Raw genomic sequence first — 15,398 nt, 5'->3', positions numbered from 1 at the left:
TTTTTATAATATTATTATCCTCGGTTCTTGAATGTCTGGCACTTTTATTGTACACAATAGATCTGAAAGATGTCCGGATGTTTAAAATTTTTAGCTCATCGCATCAGAATATTTTCTAAACATGAACTAAAACTACAAAACATAGTAAAGACTGGCATAACGAGAGGAAGAAGAAGAAGTGTCTACGTTGATAAATTAGTTTTATTGCAATATCCCTATTTATTGAGCATAAAGTAGCGCATTATACTAATGGGTACTTATAGAAAAAGGTTCAATGAAAAGGCCAGAGCGGGTCATATGGCCAAGCTAAAAGAATTGAAGAAAGTTAGAAATAAACAGTTCCATAGAGAAGTTGAAGAGGAATCAGAAGAAGAGGACGCAAAGAACACCTCAATAACAGACACAAATGCAGAAATATTGGAACCATTGACTGAGGAAGAGAAAAGCCTGAAGAAAAGAAAACTGCAAGAAATATTCACTCCAAAGGAATCTAAAATTTCAAGACTTAAAAAGAAGAGATTGGATAAATTTATTGATCATCAACTGAAGAGAGAAGAGAAAAAAACTATTATTGAAAAACTTCAAGATTACAAGATCGATACATCATTGCTAGTAAGCTCAAAGAAATTAGGTGAAGGTAGGCAAACTAAAAAAGAGGAGTTCGCTGAAGCTCTGAGCTTAGAAAAACAGGGTAGATCAACTGATGATACTCGAGCAATCCTCTATGAAGACCATATTGTGAAAGAATGGAAAGAAAATGATCCAGCCGCTAAACGTGAACTACAATATAGTTCGGAATCTGAGCATGACGTAAATCATGATGATGAAAATGAAGACAATGAAGAATCTGACGACTTTGAAAGTAAGTTTGGTGATGTTACTACCAACTCATCCACTTTTATTGATAATAGACCAGCCAAGTTTGGCGGAATGGGATCAGGGTTTGGGTTCGCTAACATGAAAGTAATCAATAAAGGGAAAAAACTTTCAAAGAGGAAATACAACTGGAGGCAAAGAGTTGAAATGCAAGAATTGAAAAAACATAATGAAGAAGATGAATTAGACTTTGTATCAAGCTCTGAGGAATCTGACTCTACCGAAGAAAGCGCGGGTGATGAAGGGGAAGAGGAAGAACTAAAAGAAGAAAGTGGCGTTGACTCTGAAAGTGCTTCGGACGATCAGGGAGAAGAGGATGATGAAAGAGAAGAACATGATGATATTGACGATGAAGAGAAATTACATGATATTGCTAAAGATTTCAAAAATTGGGCAAACCAAGAAATCAAGAAAATGGAAGGGAGAGACGTTGAGCCAATAACTCCTCAAATGAATATAGACTATAAACCAATAATTAGAGAAGAGGATTTGGAAGATGGTCTAGAAGTTCCGAATATTCCAGTTGATGAAAAGTCTGTTAGGAAGGCATTTTACGTTCCAGTAGAAAGATCTGACACAATTCAAGAGGCTAGGATGCAGTTACCTGTGTTCGGTGAAGAACATGCAATAATGGAAGCTATTCATCATAATGACGTTGTAATTATTAGTGGTGAAACTGGGTCTGGTAAAACTACTCAAGTACCGCAGTTCTTATATGAATCTGGATTCGGTAGCCCAGATTCTCCAGACAATCCAGGTATGATCGGGATTACCCAACCAAGAAGAGTTGCTGCTGTTTCGATGGCTAAGCGTGTAGCCAATGAATTGGGCAATCATGGAAGTAAAGTTGCATACCAGATTAGATTCGATTCCACAACGAAGGAAGACACGAGAGTTAAGTTCATGACAGATGGTGTTTTATTGAGAGAGATGATGCATGACTTTAGATTAACGAGATACTCTTCTATTATTATTGATGAAGCCCATGAAAGAAATGTTAATACGGATATATTAATAGGTATGTTAAGTCGTTGTGTCCGTTTACGTGCTAAAGAACATATGAGTAATCCAGAGAAGTGTAAAAGATTGAAGTTGATTATTATGTCAGCTACATTGAGGGTTACTGATTTCAGTGAAAATACTACATTATTCTCAACTCCCCCACCAATATTAAAAGTTGAAGCAAGACAGTATCCAGTTTCTGTGCATTTCAACAAAAGAACTCCTTTCAATTACTCTGATGAAGCATTTCGAAAAACATGTAAGATCCATAGAAGGTTACCACCTGGTGCAATTCTAATATTCATGACGGGTCAACAAGAAATTAATCATATGGTTAAAAAATTGAGAAGGGAATTTCCTTTTAAGAAATCAAAAAAGAATTTTTCAAATAGCTCAACTGTAAGAGTAAATAACAAAACTGCTGACTTAGAAGTGGAAGATATAGAATTTAGTACCAAGATCATTGATGAAGAACAATTCAATGCAGAACTTGGATCAGATGAAGAAAATTTAGAAGATGATTTTGACAACGAAGAAGGTTTCGACGAAACATTAGAGGAAGGACAATCAAAAGATGATCCATTATATGTTCTCCCATTATATTCTTTGCTACCAACTAAAGAACAAATGAAGGTTTTTGAGGAATCACCAAAAGGCTCCAGGCTATGTATTGTTTCTACCAATATTGCTGAAACATCGTTAACGATTCCTGGTGTCAGATATGTTGTAGATTGTGGGAGATCCAAAGAACGCAAATACAATGAATCAAATGGGGTTCAAAGTTTCGAAATCGGATGGATCAGTAAAGCAGGTGCAAACCAAAGAAGTGGTAGAGCTGGTCGTACAGGTCCAGGTCACTGTTATCGTTTGTACTCATCAGCTGTTTATGAGAGAGATTTCGAAGAATTCTCTAAACCTGAAATTTTACGAATGCCAGTAGAAAGTATTGTGCTGCAAATGAAGAGCATGGCAATCCATAACATTGTGAATTTCCCCTTCCCAACACCTCCAGATAGAGTTGCGTTGACTAAAGCTATCCAATTACTTCAATATTTAGGGGCGTTAGATGTTAGGGAAAAAATTACTGATGATGGGAAGAAAATGAGTTTGTTCCCATTATCTCCTAGATTTTCCAAAATGTTGCTAGTCTCTGACGAACACGATTGTCTACCGTATATAGTTTCAATCGTGAGTGCCTTATCTGTTGGTGATCCTTTCATATCCGAAAATGAACTTGGTATTAATGAAGTCAAGGTAAAACCAACCGATAATGATGAAGATGAAAATACAGACACAAGAATTGATAAAGAGGAAGAAGAACGAAAGAAAACGATTCGTACTCAGTTTTATAAGAATCGTGCCAAATTTAATAAATTGGACAAAGAGAGTGATGTATTCCGCCTGTTGAGTGTTGTTAGTGCGTTTGACTATATTCCTAAGAATCAGAAAGCTACCTTCGTACAGAACAACTTCCTAAGAAGTAAAACTTTAGAAGAAATTGTGAAATTAAGAATGCAATTAATGTACATTATAAAATCCAACACATCGAAGGAGAATATTGCTGTTAACGTAAAGAGTGAAGATTTGAAATCAAATCCACCTACCGAAATACAGGTCAAACTTTTGAAGCAAATGATATGTGCCGGTTTTGTTGATCATGTTGCCATTCGAGCCGATTATCTTTTCCCAGAAGACGCTGAGATAACTAATAAATCTTCATTAATTAACATTCCATACGTACCTGTTCTTACTTCAAAAACTCCAGAAATAACAGATTGTTTTGTCTATATTCATCCATCATCCATCTTGAGCAATTTAGGTGAATTACCTCCAAAATTTTTAGTTTATCATTCGTTACATCTCGGTGGTAACGCCAAAACAAGAATGAATACCTTGTGTGATATTAAGAGTACTCCATTGGCTAATGTTGCTAGGAATGGGTTGCTACTAGATTATAGTAAACCCTTGACTGGTCAAGGCTTGAAAAGTATACCCATATCATTAAATGAAAGATATTGTTATGTTGTTCCAAGATTCGGTGCTTTTATTGACAGTGATCTAAAAATAGGATGGGATTTGAATCCAATTGCGGTGCATCAAGAGAAGCAAAACGGAAAATGGGTTGTCACTAAATTCATCACGAACAAAAACTATAAAACTGCTGAGGCAAACCAAAAGAAATAAGATATAACAAACATTGCTGTTATTCTAAAAATCATATATTGTACTATAGCATCATATATAACCATCTAAACAGTTATATAGATAGACCGAATAGATCTTACAATTGTATTAGTGACAGAACTTCAAGATTATTATTTTGAATTATAGTCGTCCGTCGCACGCGACAGCTTCCCGTCCTTTTGGAAATAACGAAAAATTAAATATCGAAGATAGCAAAACAAACAAAATCATATTCATACACTGAAAACATGACTTTAATCTAAGAAAACGGGAAACTGTCGATATATCTCCGAATATTATTTAACAGAGTCGACAACAAAGAAGTATAACCTTTAAACTACAGGATGTCACCTGATGATCTTTTGGCAGATTTACAGATTGTTTTGAAGGCTGCTTCTACTAAGTGTGATGTACTAGACGAAAAATTTCCATCAAAATTCTATGAAGAGATTCCAGCCAAAATATATGAATCATACTTCAAGTTTATCAAGAATAGGAGTAACTTAGAAGGAGTGCTTCGAAATGAGGACAAATTGGCATTAACCACTATAAATGAAAAATTTGACAACAAGGAATATATTCCAGAACAACATGGAATTTACAAACTATATCACGACATCACTTTAGTTTGTATCCTATTGATCCACTACTATCCACAGGGGACTAAAAACTATTATATGGTTGACAAATTCTACCATTTTGCCACCGAGCTAATTTTAAGAGAATGTTATAAGCTTGGTATGATAATAGATGCCAACGATGATATTGACTCAACAGATACTAGCACCAATACAGAGCTTGATGATGTTATCGGTAAGGATTTTATTAAGGTTTCAATGAATTATAAACTTCCCTTGACCCAGACGTATCATATTAAGACAAAAGATTTGGATCTTTTCTCATCTCTCATCTCAAAATCCAATCTAGATAAGAGACCCCATGAATTACCAAATTCAAATTTTGAAATAAATAACGTTATACCGCAAACAAATGTACAAGAGGAAGCACCAAGATTAGGTTTTGTTGCAGCCAATACAAGTAATATACCTGATCCAACTTTGACTCCTACGACCATGTTGACTAATTTTAGTCATCCAAATTGGTATAACTTACCCACTACTACTTGGTTAAACTATGATGATTATAAATCATGGGCACCTACTTTAAAAGAAGACGGAACTGTCGTCGATTCTACGACCCGTGGTATAACGTGGCTAAAGAAAGTTGCTTATATGAATATCCTAAAGGAGAAAAAAATAGTGGAAGAGAAGGAAACTTCGGAAGAAAAATTGGATAAAGAAGAAACTATCATTGAACCTGCAAATACTGCTGATACTACAGTTGCTGCAGCCATCACTAAAACTACCAATACTCCAGGTACCGCGGATGCTATAGAGACACCTACCAACACTGTAAATACGCCAAATATTACCGGCAGTACAAATAATACTACTACAATAACTACCGATACGACAACTATTAATGCTAGGAAAATGGAAGGTGATATGGGAGCCGGAGCTGGATCTGAAACTAAAATGCTAGACATGACTGAAGTAAATGGAACTAAACCAACCCCAGATGGTATAGTGGCGGATAACGCTGCCGACAAGGAAACGAGCGGTAAATCAGGTAAGTCCAAGGTTATCAAACTAGAGAATCTTTTCAACTGGTCACCATCAAACTATCTAGGACAAGATGAAATAGAATCTTTTAAAAACGGCAGACAAGAAAAATTAGTCAATGAAACATTATTGAAAATACAAAACTTACGTAAAAAGAGAGTATCAAATAGAGTAACTAAGCCTACAGAAGAAGAAACTCAATTATATCACAAAGCTAAAAGATTGATGAAAGAAATAATACTGGCAAAACAAGTTTCTGATTTTTTTCCATCCTTATGTAAATCTTTCCCGATAGTTCAAGCTACCTATAGTGGTAATATTCCTGTAATAAGGGCACAACATGCAAGGAAAAGAAGACACAGGAAATGAAATCGTTTTGTAATAAGTACAAGCATCAGGAGGCTTATAACTGTCTGTAATGTGGACCGTCTTATAACTTTATAGTCAGATAACAACTATTAAGTTCAATTTTCAGCGATAAGTATATAAATTTCTTAGTAGAATACGCTCAAAGTTTGTTATGCATTTTTATTCTATGATTATGTCTTGTTTTTGAATGTTCTTTTGATATGTAAAGTTTTATAGAAAGAAAGAAAGAAGAAAAAATAAGAAATGAAAATGTAATACTATGCGGTCTATATAATATTCGGCAAATGAATATATTTGATGTTTGTTTGTTTTTCTGTAAAATATCATGAGGAGGTATTTTGGAAAATTAGAAATGAACGTCGGCACCCATTAGGAAAGATCCTACCAAGTAACAATTCAAACCACCAATGGTAGCCCAAATTAAAACAGCTAACCACGTTAGCCAGCGACTATTTGTGAAATCAGCTTCTAGTTTCTTACGTTCCAAAGTTAATGGTGTATGTTCATCAATAACTGCATCGTTATTCTCTAAAGTTCCATTATTTTCACCATAAACATCTGGCACAGTCATTAATTTTCTACAAGCTGTGAAATAAATTAATGGAGCAGAGACGATTGGTAAAATCAATGACAATACGACTTGAGAAAGGTTTAAGATATCAGAAATACCACGTTCACCCATAGTTAGTGTGACGAACAAACATGGGATAATGGCGATTAATCTTGTACATAATCTCGTTGCCCATGGGGGTAATGACCATTCAAGGAAACCTTCAGAAACGATTTGACCTGCCATTGTACAAATGATACCGGCAGATTGGCCAGAACATAACATTGCTAATGCAAAGATTAAGCCTGCAGCAGGTGAAATGTAATGTACCAATAATTCGTAAATTGATAACAAATCAGCATCAGCGGCGTCTGGTTGTCCAAATAAAGATGCACCTGCTACGATCAAAATTGCTGAATTAACGAATGTGGCGATTAAGAAAAGAGAAATGATTAATTCAGCATAAGCATAATTTAAACTGTATTTGATAGCACTCAAACTTGGACGAGCTTCAACTTTACCATATTTCTTCATATCGTGTTCTTGTAATCTTGGTTTAACTAAAGATGAACCCAAATAAAGTGAATGTGGCATAACTGTAGCACCTAGAATACCTAATGAAATGTATAACGCTTGTTTGTCTTCAAAGATGACCTTAGATGGTAAAAATCCTTCGAATAAAGTTTTCTTATGAGGAATGTTGATTTTAAATAATTCTAGTAAGAAGCAGAAGCATGTAGCGATGACAAGGGTACCAACGAATAGTTCAAATAGTCTAACTCTTTTCATAGATTGTTCCTCTGGTTTATAAAATAGTAATATCACGAGGACATCTAGGACAGTTAGAATGACACCCCATGTTAAGGGAATACCGAATAAGATCTGTAAAGCAATAGCAGTTCCTACTACTTCTGCTAGATCTGTAGCGATGATAGCCAATTCAGCAAAGAAATATAAAGTGAGATTAATTTTTCTTGGTAAATTACGACGACAGTTTTCAGCCAAGTCGTAACCTGTTACGGTTCCTAATTTGACACATAGACATTGTAAAACGATAGCGAATAAATTTGATATGAATATGGAAAATAGTAATTTATATTTATATTGAGCACCACCGGAAACACTTGTTGAGTAATTCCCTGGATCCATGTATGCCACTGAGACCATAATCCCTGGGCCAACGAATTTAGCAAATTTTCGCAGCACGTCCATTGAGGATGACATTGTTTAGTTGTATTTGTATATTATGAAGGTTATAATTTTATTAGATCCGATGATTACGTAAAGTAAACGTTAACGTTCCTCTGGATATTTTTGGGAAGTAGTCGGAAACTTTCAGAATGTTAACTGACTTGTCCTACTTAAGAATGAAAAACCTTTTTATAGATTAATATGAAAGCTACAAATTTGAGATGACTTCCCTTTTGTATTGAAAAAAAAAAAAAAAAAAAAAGAATTCGTTCGTTAATTATTATTGCTACAAAAAGGGTTCGCTAATCGTTAAGAAGGAAGAAAAAAATGGGTCTCCGGAAGCATTTGCTTTTGTCGCACCCGATTTCTGACGGGTTTTTAAAGAAAAACATAAGGGTTTTTATTAATCGATTGTAATCAAATCTTTTTAATGTTTTACCCGGTAAAAGGGGTATTATTTTGTTAAAGCTATTCTGCCCTAGAGACTTTGAGCGTGACTATTCTGGTTAAGGGTTAAATAACTATGATGCGAAGTTATTGAATATTACGGCCCTCGTTCCTTTACCCTAAAAGCCTACCTCCGTGCACCGCAACAGATTGCACCCAAATTTTTTGCCTTCGCCGGCTGGCTCTTTCTCATCGCCATCCATTGTCATTTCGGAATTTTTCTCCCTCTTTTCAGACAGCCAGTGGTTTCCATGGTGATATACGTAGTTGTTGGGCCAACAATAATGATAACAACCATCACCACCAACTTGACCGGCAGCATCAATTCATTCCTACCTATTCCTTGTTTACATATTTCGATAATTGGCTGTCATTTGCCTTTACCTTTTACGGAAAGTAAACAATATTTATGCATGTATGTTATATCATATACAGTTATATGTTGTTAGCGACGGACGTATCTATTCTCATTATTAAAGGTGCCCCTTTTCTCTCATGGGGGCCCCGTGCCATAAATGTACCAGCCTCGGTTAGATCTCTTCAAATTATACTTTTTTCCTATGGTTTTATTAGTATCTCGAAGTTGAGCTAGCAACATCTTAGACGGCCTCTCATCTTCATGTGCCGTCAATATTCTTTCTGCCTCCTTGGATACTTTCGATAATTCCATCATATTCAAGCTTTTATAAAGAATACGGATAGAATAACTATTTGTAAATTCTGAAAACATAGACAGTTTTTTATTCCGATGCTTTTTTTTAGTGGCCACCACTTTCACCTTTTGAGTTTCAGTTTTCCCTATACGTTTTCCCGTTACATTAGTATCCAATTTATCCGCTAAGCGATAGCGTTTCGTTATACTATTTTCTTGTTCTGTATGCTCTTCTATTCCATCTGCTTGTCTCTTAAAGATTCTTGTATCATCTAAATTAAAAACACTTTGAGAGAGAGACTTTTGTGATGGATTTGGTCCATTCCCATTGACTTCTCTTAATTTTTTAAGTTGTACATCTTTATTGATCATTGTTGTTGGCTTCTCTGGTAACGAATTGACATTGAAACTGGAAATGGAATTCAATTTGTTTTTAGGATTCTGTTTTTTACCAATATTTTTCATCTTCGCTATAATAAATGGATTCGACAGAGATGCGTCCTTAGATAACTCTAAATCCTCATTGGTCAATTCGGTCTCTTGATAATTATACGTTAACGACGAAGAAGACCCTTTATTCTGGGCATCTAATCTAGGATCTTGGTCTTCTGAAAGTGGTTCATCATGTAGATTATGTGACCAGTTACCTTCTTCTGAAATCATGGACCCATTTGTAATAGATCTTCCATTTATTCTTGCATTCGGCACTCCGGTCTCAATTGCATCAATGACAGTTATTTCAGATAAACTTCCACCCGAACCGGATCTGCTTTCAATTTGTTTTCCAAAGGCATGAGGTTCGGCTTCATTATCTATTATATGGTCTACCATTGTTATACTTTGTTCATTAAAAACTGGAGAATGTCGAGATATATTTCTATTTGTGGTTTTTTCCGGTTCTGATATATCAATTGGTATGGCTTGCGAACCAGTTTCTGTTTCTGGTAATGGTTTTGTATTTCTGAATTCTAGTGATCTATCCTCCTCTTCCCCAATATCTAATTTATCCATGATAAATTCCTTTAGACATGCCTTTATTTGTTCTAATATAAAATCAAAATCTTTGAATAAAGCATCATTCTTTTCAGGCTCAATATTGAAGTCAATTAACTTGGGGTCACAATTTAGATTGATATACCAAACTATGGGATTTAACATTTGAAAACTTTTGTATAATGAATTAAGCAATTTATTGATGGAATGACCAATTTCTAATTGAAGAGACATTGCTCTATTATTTAACGAAAGGAACCTTAACGGCTTTTTCACATTTATAATATCAGATTCTGGTCTCATCGTCGGGAGTATTACCTCGAGACTAACCTTGTCATTTACTTCAAGTTTGTCAAAGCCTATGAAATTAGTTGCTATTGGTTTCCGCAGTTTCAATAAGAAAGATAATGCTCTTACTTTGGAAAGTTTTATATCCATTGATTGTTGTAACTGTTTCTGGGTTATTTTACCATTCTTGTCTAATGATACTAATGAAAAGCAAAATCTGATTGACCTATAATTTAAAGAATAATGATTTATCATTTGTTTAATTTCATCTATACTTTTCCTTGATTTTTCTGACATATCAATGTATCTTGCTCTCAATCCACCTAGAAGCTTCCTTACCGTAATTGTAGTACCAGTACCATAGGATGTCTTATACCTTTTATCATTAAGAATAGATCCATTTTTTTGAACAAACCATTTCTCTCCTATAGGCTCATTTTCAGTTCTTGTTGCAATTTCCATAGAACCTTTATCTGTACATAAATTAGCAATCATAAACAATGCTTCCCCTCTGAATCCCAAACTAGATAAATTTGAAAGATCCTCAAAATTTTCAATTTTGGAAGTAGTATGATTTAGACACATTACAGATCTATCATCTTTCTCTACACCAGAACCGTTATCTTTCACTGAAATATATTCACAACCTCCAGTTTTTGAATCTACATCTATGTATATGGTTGTAGCACCGGAATCTACACTATTATCTAGTAATTCATGAACAACAGAAGTTGGGCCTAATATAAAGGAACTTGAAACAATTTTCCATTTTGAATTTGTTGATATTTCTTTAATTGCCATCTCTCCTTCGTACCATTGAAAGAAAGGAGGAAAGTGGTTTCTTTTCCCTTGTTTCCATTCTGTTGTTTTTTGTAGACCTTCTTCTGTCCAGGCTCTTTTTACTAGTTTCGGTTTTCGCCTCCATATAATATTTAGTTCGAGAAACCCCTGCTATAACTCATAGATATTGTAGTAAACACAGAACTTGATCGATTGAGTACGAATAATATCATAAACAGTTTCATTACTAAAAAGACCACGAAGGGAAATAATGCTTCGTCGAATAAATTTGATTATAAGCTTGTACAGATGTTGGTAGAATATATAATAAGTAACTATTCTAGGGAAAACATCAAACCATCACCGCATTAAGATCACGATTTAGTTGTATTTAGCTATAAAAAGTTCACTTAAGTTGTTTAGTAAGTAATATTTTTAAATCTTGATGGTAAAGTTATCCTAATATATAATAATAATAGTAGTAGTAGTAATCGTGCACCCTTCATAAAGAGTAATCTAAATAAATAAATTAATAAATAGATAGAAAAACGTTTTATTTTTCCCCTCAAACTCTAACAAAAAAACAAGAGGTTATAACCCTAAGAATATATTGAATTTATTCAACCGTTCCGGTAATCAATCATGGGTTAATATCACCGGCAAAGATACCTTTTTCCCTTTGTTCATCCCATTTTTCAATCCAATCCACTGGGCATAAAGATTGATAAGTTTTCCAGAACACTTTACATGGAGCAAATTCTTCACCTTTTATATTGATACATTTGTGATAATCCACGTACGCTTGCCAGCAATGTCTAGTTTGATTCTGTTGAGGAAATCTTGGATCAAAACCAACTGTATGTAACGGAGATTCGTCTTCCTTATTGAATTCTTGTATGTCTTCCACTTCGGACATTATAGTGATTATTGTTTTGTTAAAAAATGTGTTTTAAGTGTTATCCTCTTACTAGGAATGGTTGGCAACTAATGACAAAGGGTTATGAGAGGAAATAATATATATTGTGACAATTAGTTGTTCCTCTCTTATAAGGGGTCTTGCAATATTGTCTATATGCTAAAGAGCTACTTGTTAAAGTAATTCTGGTGTGCGGGTGAGTTATCGGGCAGAAGCTCCGAGAAAGCCGCCCAGCTATAATTTCCTGAATGTTATTGGTTCATTCGAAATGCGTCAGCAAACGGTATGGATTACAGTCGATTGTAGCAATAAGTATCACGGAATCTACATATCCTACTTCATAGTAAGCTTATTTTCATTTATTTTATATACTGTGCGCAAACAGGTAATTAATTATTAAGGTTTGATCGTAGAAGTTATACATTTAATATTCATTATGTATAGAAAAAATGTTTCATGTGTCATCGATGTCTCACTGGAACATTTTCATAGCGTCTTGAACTAATTGAGTATTATTCTCTTTATCTAGTTCTTTCATTAGTCTGGCTAACTGGAAACACATATCCCACGCGTCGACAGCCTTTGTTGCATCCGTTGCTGTTGCGGCACTAGTAACTAATACACGAAGTATTTGTAACATTAGTTCTTCATCTTTCACTAGACTAACTACAGAATTATCTGTTTTGTACTGTGTAACGGTTTCATCTTCAGGAATTGTTTCGGTTCCTGAAGTAGAAGCATTTTTCTTCAAATCTTGTACAAGATCCGTTTCATCATAATTTAGAAACACCAAAAATAATATCCCCAATATCCTGGATTCATTACCATCAATGCAATATCCTAATAGGTCCCTAGGGGTCATTTGCAAGCTGGTAAATAGTTTATTCCAGTACTTTGTCTCAATCTTCCTTAAACAGTTGCTTACAATCTCAAGCAAGTTGGTATGTTTGGTAGGATCACCGAATTCATCACTGTATTTTATCAGCGCTATTATCTTATCCAACGGATCATCCGATAGCATTTTAGAGGATAGGATTTTCTCTAGGGCAAAATTGTAATGTTTCAATTGACGGAACTCAATTGTAATTTCCTCCGGATCTACCTCTTGCTCTATCTTTGCACATATAACTTTATCCAAATAAATGTCATGTTTCACTACTAATCTAGATGAACCCTCTGTGAAGACACATTCCAATGTATAAGCTGTTGCTGTTCCTGGGGAGGCAGATATAATATATGAATTTTCTTCCACTGGAATTGTCAATATTGGTTCTTTATCATCCCATAAATCATCTAATCTATAGATAGTATATTTATTCTCATGGATTAGATAAATCTCTTCTCGAAGAACATCGATTATTCTTTCCACCTTCTCCAGTAACATTACAGATAGCCATTCCTCACTAGCTATTTTCTCAATCTTAAATATCTTATCATCTGACAAAAATAATAATCCATCTCTATAATTCGTGACCCATTTGATATCTCTTCCATCGATATCTTCAGGAAGAGTCACTCTAGCAAATTGATGCAATTTCTTAATGATATTGATTCCAGATAAATGGATTGTAGATATAACATCAAGTACAATAAGTTCGTGATTAGTAATCAGTATAATTTCAGCAGTCTTGAAAAAAACTTCATTTGGTGTAGTAGAGTTTTTTTCATCTTTATTCTTCAATTTCAATAGCTTATATTTAAACAAACTGTTCACATGGATACTAATAACGTTCATGTCTTCAGTTAAATCATATTCCCAAATAATTAAATCAGAAAATTCACGGTTTCCTAAGTTTTGTAAGGGAAAATTTAAACATTGAATTGATCTCGATCCATCTTCTTTCTGTGCATAGCAAACTAAATATGTATGGCCCAACCATTGCATATCTAGGATCGTAACATGTGGGAAATTATACCAATTATTGGTGTCGGTATTATATATTAACAATAAATTCTTATTCGCAATAAATGTGGACAAAAGTTTTGATGTGGAATTAAGTCTAACTAGAGGGTAGTAGTTATTTATTGTTTTTGTCGGTAACCGTATAGATTGGAAAATATCTTTATTTGATGTAGATTCATTTGTTGGGGAATATAATAATATTTCATTTTTATTATTATGCAAAATGTATGGTTTTGTGGTACGGAAATCAGAAAATGGCTGTTTGGATTCTTCCCAATATGGCCATATTTTATAATCTCCATTCTTTGATGTGGTTATTAATGTTTTATTGCAAAATGAAAAATCTGAATAATTAAGTGCAGGTTGTTTATCTGATTCATGGGTTTTCTCATATGAAACTAATTGGTTACCAAACTTTGTAAATACGTAGAAATTGTTTTCTTCTGAAATTACCAAGAGTACATCATCATTCAAAGGTTTACAAATATTATTCTTCGTTGAGGTATTCCATGAATGAGAGAGTTTCTTCTTGATAGGATCATAAAATCTGACAATATTCTCGTGTATGAAAACAATTCTCTTATTAAATGTAAAGCATGACTTAAATGGTTTTGAAGTACCATCGATGGTTATTTCTTCTGTTTTTTGATTTTCTGCATCAATTTCATGTATGGTAATTTTATTTTTCTCTTTGTCTTCAGCAATTACAAACAATTGATTTTGTAAAATACAAATCCTTTTAGAGTCTTTAATATTTATAAGGTGACTCTTATTTAATTTGAAATCTATTAGATTAAGGATTTGCAATCCATGAGGGAACAATATAAGTAAATTTTCTTCAAATTTCCCATCTCCGATTTTGGCAAATCTCTTGAAGCCAACCACATCTAAAATTTCATAATCAAACTTCAATACCACTTTCAAACGAAGTTCCAATCTTTTCACTGGTAATTCAGCTAAATCGTCTTGAGTATTGGTAAGAAAATTCAAAAATCCCTTAGCCTTAGATACAATATACCCATTTTGGATAATCTTTGAAGTGTTGTTTTTATCATAAACGGTCAACGTATCATCATCTGTATCATCATTACCATCATCATTACTATCTTGGCTGATAGCAAATTCGTTGCTCAATGGTTCCTTAGAAAAACTGGAACCTAAATCAAGAATACCATAGTCTTGGAAGATGGTTACATTAGATGAATTTTTCAAGATTTGATAAATTAGAATGTAGTTCTTTTCAGTAATCACATAGACTATAGATTTCCTTTGTAACGAAGCAGTTATATTTATAGTTTCTTCCTCATTCATTAATCCTTTGATTGGGTGTGAGAAGGATGTTGAACTTACCATGAATTTATTCTGACCAAATTCATCTATTGATTTTTGAGTTCTTTCATGGGATGCTACCAAGGCGAATGGTTTGAAATTGTAAATTTGAACTCTACATGGATGTAGAAAAATTGTTACGTTAGATTGAGGTAATGTGAGACATTGTTTTATTTCATTATCGTTAATCTGTTCGTTGGAGAGTGCTGTTGATCTAGGGGACACTTTAAGAAGTTGAGGTGGACTGAATGGCCATAAATGCATTATAATATCTCAATTGGATCGGGGAAATTAAT

The 15,398-nt window shown here is 34.0% G+C and overlaps 6 protein-coding genes across 6 annotated transcripts; 2 read left to right on the top strand and 4 right to left on the bottom strand.

Annotated features, from left to right (window-relative positions):
• Positions 1-249: 249 nt before the first annotated feature.
• On the top strand, positions 250-4,062 carry ECM16 (ATP-dependent RNA helicase ECM16; the record flags this gene model as incomplete). The annotated part of the gene is made up of 1 exon (XM_003670194.1): positions 250-4,062. One exon carries the CDS (start codon positions 250-252, stop codon positions 4,060-4,062), a length of 3,813 nt encoding a protein of 1,270 aa, XP_003670242.1.
• Positions 4,063-4,406: 344 nt separating this feature from the next.
• Positions 4,407-6,053, top strand: RSC58 (Rsc58p; the record flags this gene model as incomplete). Its single annotated transcript, XM_003670193.1, has 1 exon — positions 4,407-6,053. One exon carries the CDS (start codon positions 4,407-4,409, stop codon positions 6,051-6,053), a length of 1,647 nt encoding a protein of 548 aa, XP_003670241.1.
• Positions 6,054-6,399: 346 nt separating this feature from the next.
• On the bottom strand, positions 6,400-7,827 carry SMF3 (putative divalent metal ion transporter SMF3; the record flags this gene model as incomplete). Its single annotated transcript, XM_003670192.1, has 1 exon — positions 6,400-7,827. The coding sequence occupies one exon, from the start codon at positions 7,825-7,827 to the stop codon at positions 6,400-6,402; it is 1,428 nt and encodes a 475-aa protein (XP_003670240.1).
• A 907-nt stretch (positions 7,828-8,734) lies between these two features.
• Positions 8,735-10,975, bottom strand: MLH2 (mismatch repair protein MLH2; the record flags this gene model as incomplete). Its single annotated transcript, XM_003670191.1, has 1 exon — positions 8,735-10,975. The coding sequence occupies one exon, from the start codon at positions 10,973-10,975 to the stop codon at positions 8,735-8,737; it is 2,241 nt and encodes a 746-aa protein (XP_003670239.1).
• Positions 10,976-11,594: 619 nt separating this feature from the next.
• COX12 (cytochrome c oxidase subunit VIb) lies at positions 11,595-11,870 on the bottom strand (the record flags this gene model as incomplete). Its single annotated transcript, XM_003670190.1, has 1 exon — positions 11,595-11,870. One exon carries the CDS (start codon positions 11,868-11,870, stop codon positions 11,595-11,597), a length of 276 nt encoding a protein of 91 aa, XP_003670238.1.
• A 472-nt stretch (positions 11,871-12,342) lies between these two features.
• On the bottom strand, positions 12,343-15,366 carry RIC1 (Ric1p; the record flags this gene model as incomplete). Its single annotated transcript, XM_003670189.1, has 1 exon — positions 12,343-15,366. The coding sequence occupies one exon, from the start codon at positions 15,364-15,366 to the stop codon at positions 12,343-12,345; it is 3,024 nt and encodes a 1,007-aa protein (XP_003670237.1).
• Between the last annotated feature and the right edge of the window lie 32 nt (positions 15,367-15,398).

The sequence above is a fragment of the Naumovozyma dairenensis genome, chromosome 5 (assembly GCF_000227115.2).
Source record: "Naumovozyma dairenensis CBS 421 chromosome 5, complete genome".
Lineage (NCBI taxonomy): Eukaryota > Fungi > Ascomycota > Saccharomycetes > Saccharomycetales > Saccharomycetaceae > Naumovozyma > Naumovozyma dairenensis.
Note: the sequence above shows the minus strand (reverse complement) of the source record. Positions and strands in the feature narration are given on the sequence as shown.